General features: G+C 40.9%; 1 protein-coding gene across 1 annotated transcript; it reads right to left on the reverse strand.

Annotated features, from left to right (window-relative positions):
* Positions 1 to 1238: 1238 nt before the first annotated feature.
* Positions 1239 to 2394, reverse strand: LOC137942182 (metalloendoproteinase 5-MMP-like). The gene has a single exon (XM_068787876.1). It carries the CDS (start codon positions 2355 to 2357, stop codon positions 1416 to 1418), a length of 942 nt encoding a protein of 313 aa, XP_068643977.1. The 5' UTR covers positions 2358 to 2394; the 3' UTR covers positions 1239 to 1415.
* Positions 2395 to 3032: the final 638 nt, after the last annotated feature.

Here is a 3032-nt window from a genome sequence, read left to right on the forward strand (position 1 = left end):
TATTTTAATTATACATTAAATTACTTATTTGTGTAGTAATCATGGTTTTTGACCTAATTTTTGGTTTAAGTATTATGTTTTAATTAAGTATACTATTACAAGTTACTTATTCTCTTGTTTTTGATATTTTTCTCATTTTGGGGACACTAACACCAAAAAGTGTTTTCCAGTGCACATGAACTCATCCACACTAACACTAAGTTTGAAGTTGAATTTCATGTAGATCGGGGGCAATACGGTTAGTCATCTTTTTGTGATGCACATCCTTTTCTTCATGCCTTTATGCACTTTGCTTGTTGGATCATTCAAGCGGGTGATTACAACTTGATCTTTTCTCTTTCTTTTCATTGGGTTGAGTGTTTGTTGGTGATCGACCTTCATTATCTTTTAGATGATTGCTTAGGATTTTTACATACGTTGTTTGGTCATGCATGCCCACCACGGAGGGGTGTACAACCAAAGTTTCTTTTCTGGCCAAGTTTTGTATTGAAATTTTATAATTAGTTCCTAGGTATTTGTTGTCATCCAAACCAACTTCATTGACAATTATTTAAGCTAACCAAACATGGGTAATTGCACACATGTGGCTCTATATACATACATACACCTGTCACCATGCCCATACACACAAATGTGTGAGACCATACACATGTGGGCCCATACGTTTTTGCTTCACACATGCTTACGTGCCACACTCAACACATGTAGCCCCTATTACACATGCATACGCTTGTGGACAAGGGTAATTTTGACATTTTATATTTATACTGAATACCACATATAAAATGGTATGTAATATTTTATTAAATTCATAAAGTGTATGTCAAGGTGTTTTTATCATTTTAATGTTAAACGGGTCTTAATAATGACCCGTTAAACTTACTGGCAACAGAAACCCAATATGCTTATTGGGTTCTTAATGGATATCCATTGAGTTTTTTAAAGATTTGCAAGTTGGGTTTGTGTAAACCCAACCCATTGACAAACCCTAGTCTGGGTTAGAGACCTTTCCTAAACTTTCTGAAGTGAAGAATAGTTTTAGAATTGCTACGATTGCACCTCAACGACAATGACTGTGCTCAGGGAAATTTGGGAGTAAAGTAGTAGCAGAAGAAGAGAGCAGGGTTAAGCGTGTAGAGGAGGAAGAAGAAAGCTATTTATATAAGGTAGGATTAGAATAGGAGAACGTAATGACAAGATGCCATATTGCACAGTTTAGAGCCAGTTCTTTTGCCAATCAACATTCATTACCTAAACCATTGCTGATTGTAACTAAATACAACAGAGGTTTCTTGACAATACATGCGGAATCTTAATATAAGTGCTCAATTTATTCTTCTTTTATCAAACCATGGATGGGGATGGGATGATTTAGTTATGTGAGCTAGTCGTAAGATAGCAAATAGCAAATTCAATCAGAGATCATACAGATCACTGATACCATCGATGTCATCCTGTTGCAGCTCTCTCTTGACAACTCCAGGAGCGATCGTAGGGTACATGACGGCGTTTTCATCTGAACTGTGAGCGAGCCCAAGCAAGTGACCCATCTCATGAACAGTCACGGATTCCAAGTCTATCTCATCCATGCTGGGATTGGTCGACCATCTCTCCTCCTTGTCTAGATGGAACCACCCAATCGTAGGGTAATATGAATGAGCAAGGATCCCACCGGGTCCATCGAAAGGATCATCGTCGCCATGGTTGCCGGCGAAGAATCCGATTTTGATGTCAGCACTATCAGGGTCCTGAATCTCCTGGAACGAGAACTTAGTCACCGCGGACCATTTGCTGAAGGCTCTGGCCGCAACGGACCTCAGACTGTTTCCACTATTCAGAAAAGCATAAGTTAGTTGCGTCTTTAGCCATTTATGGCCTCCCTGGTTAACGTTATAGTGCATGACCACATGGACGCCTGCTGATTGGGAGTGATGAGCTTTGCCGGAGTTCATGGAAGTCGTCCCGTTGATGATGTCTGGGACTCCACATCTGGGTTTAATCATTTGTTCCACTGTCCTGTCGTCAAGCTTTCCCGTCACATTGAGATTGTAATTTAGCTGGTATGTCCTGATGGCGGACTCAAGGAGGTCATCGAAACTGTCATCTCGAGCAGTGTTGTCGAGGGAAGGTGAGTAGCTCTGCAGGTATCCGAACTTGTGGAGGTACTGCTTCAGCTCGCGGAGGCCTTCCACAGCATCTCCTTTCTCGCACCCCACCAAGTTTTGCAGAAAACCAAGAGGTTCATGCTTGGGTTTCACATTCTTGGTATCTCTTGAGAGAGCAAAACTGGGCAGAGAGCAAATGGAGAGAAGAAAAATTGCTACACAAGTACAGAAGGAAAGATGTGCAAGCCCCATAGAAAGTGATAAGAGCACCACGAATCTCACTCAGAAATTCGTCAATGGGCGCTTTGTGGTTTTGTAGTCTGCGTTCATGCAGCTATATATAGACATAGTGACAGAAACCAGGAAATCCAGGATTCCCTCTCTCAATCTGGCCAGAACTGTCGAGTCATTTGATGAATCTTTGTGGAGTCTCGACCGCCGAAACAAGTTACTGGAATAATGTAGCGTTTACACGTATCCTTCGTCTAGCTTGAACCAATGGCATTTCCATCACAACAGAAAGTCAGTTTGAGTCTGTTTTCTCGCCTCTGAATGATTGAGTCTTCTATTCGAATCTTCATAATAAACAAGAAAATTGGATGGATTCCTCGTCGCTTGAGAGCTTTTCACGCCTTAATCGGCTAGCTGTAATGGACAGAGAATCTAATAATTTCATGCTTGGGCTCCACATTGAGAGTTCATATTTCAAAACACAGTTACGAGTTCAGACTTCAAGCATGTATCTAAATTGTGAACAGAGGTAGAACCTGTAACTCTCTTGCAAATATCTGCCCAAAATGTACTCCGAATTGTGAATAAATCGACTCCTCTCATCGGAACTGTAATCCTATTGGGTATCTTCTCTTTTCAAGTTCGCACGTTAACTCCCTTCACAAAGTAGATCTTTTCAATCCCTTTCATTGACGG

Source organism: Aristolochia californica, unplaced genomic scaffold (genome assembly GCF_029961685.1).
Source record: "Aristolochia californica isolate CCGP_79_NKW_82.1479 unplaced genomic scaffold, dmAriCali1.0.hap1 SCAF_9, whole genome shotgun sequence".
Lineage (NCBI taxonomy): Eukaryota > Viridiplantae > Streptophyta > Magnoliopsida > Piperales > Aristolochiaceae > Aristolochia > Aristolochia californica.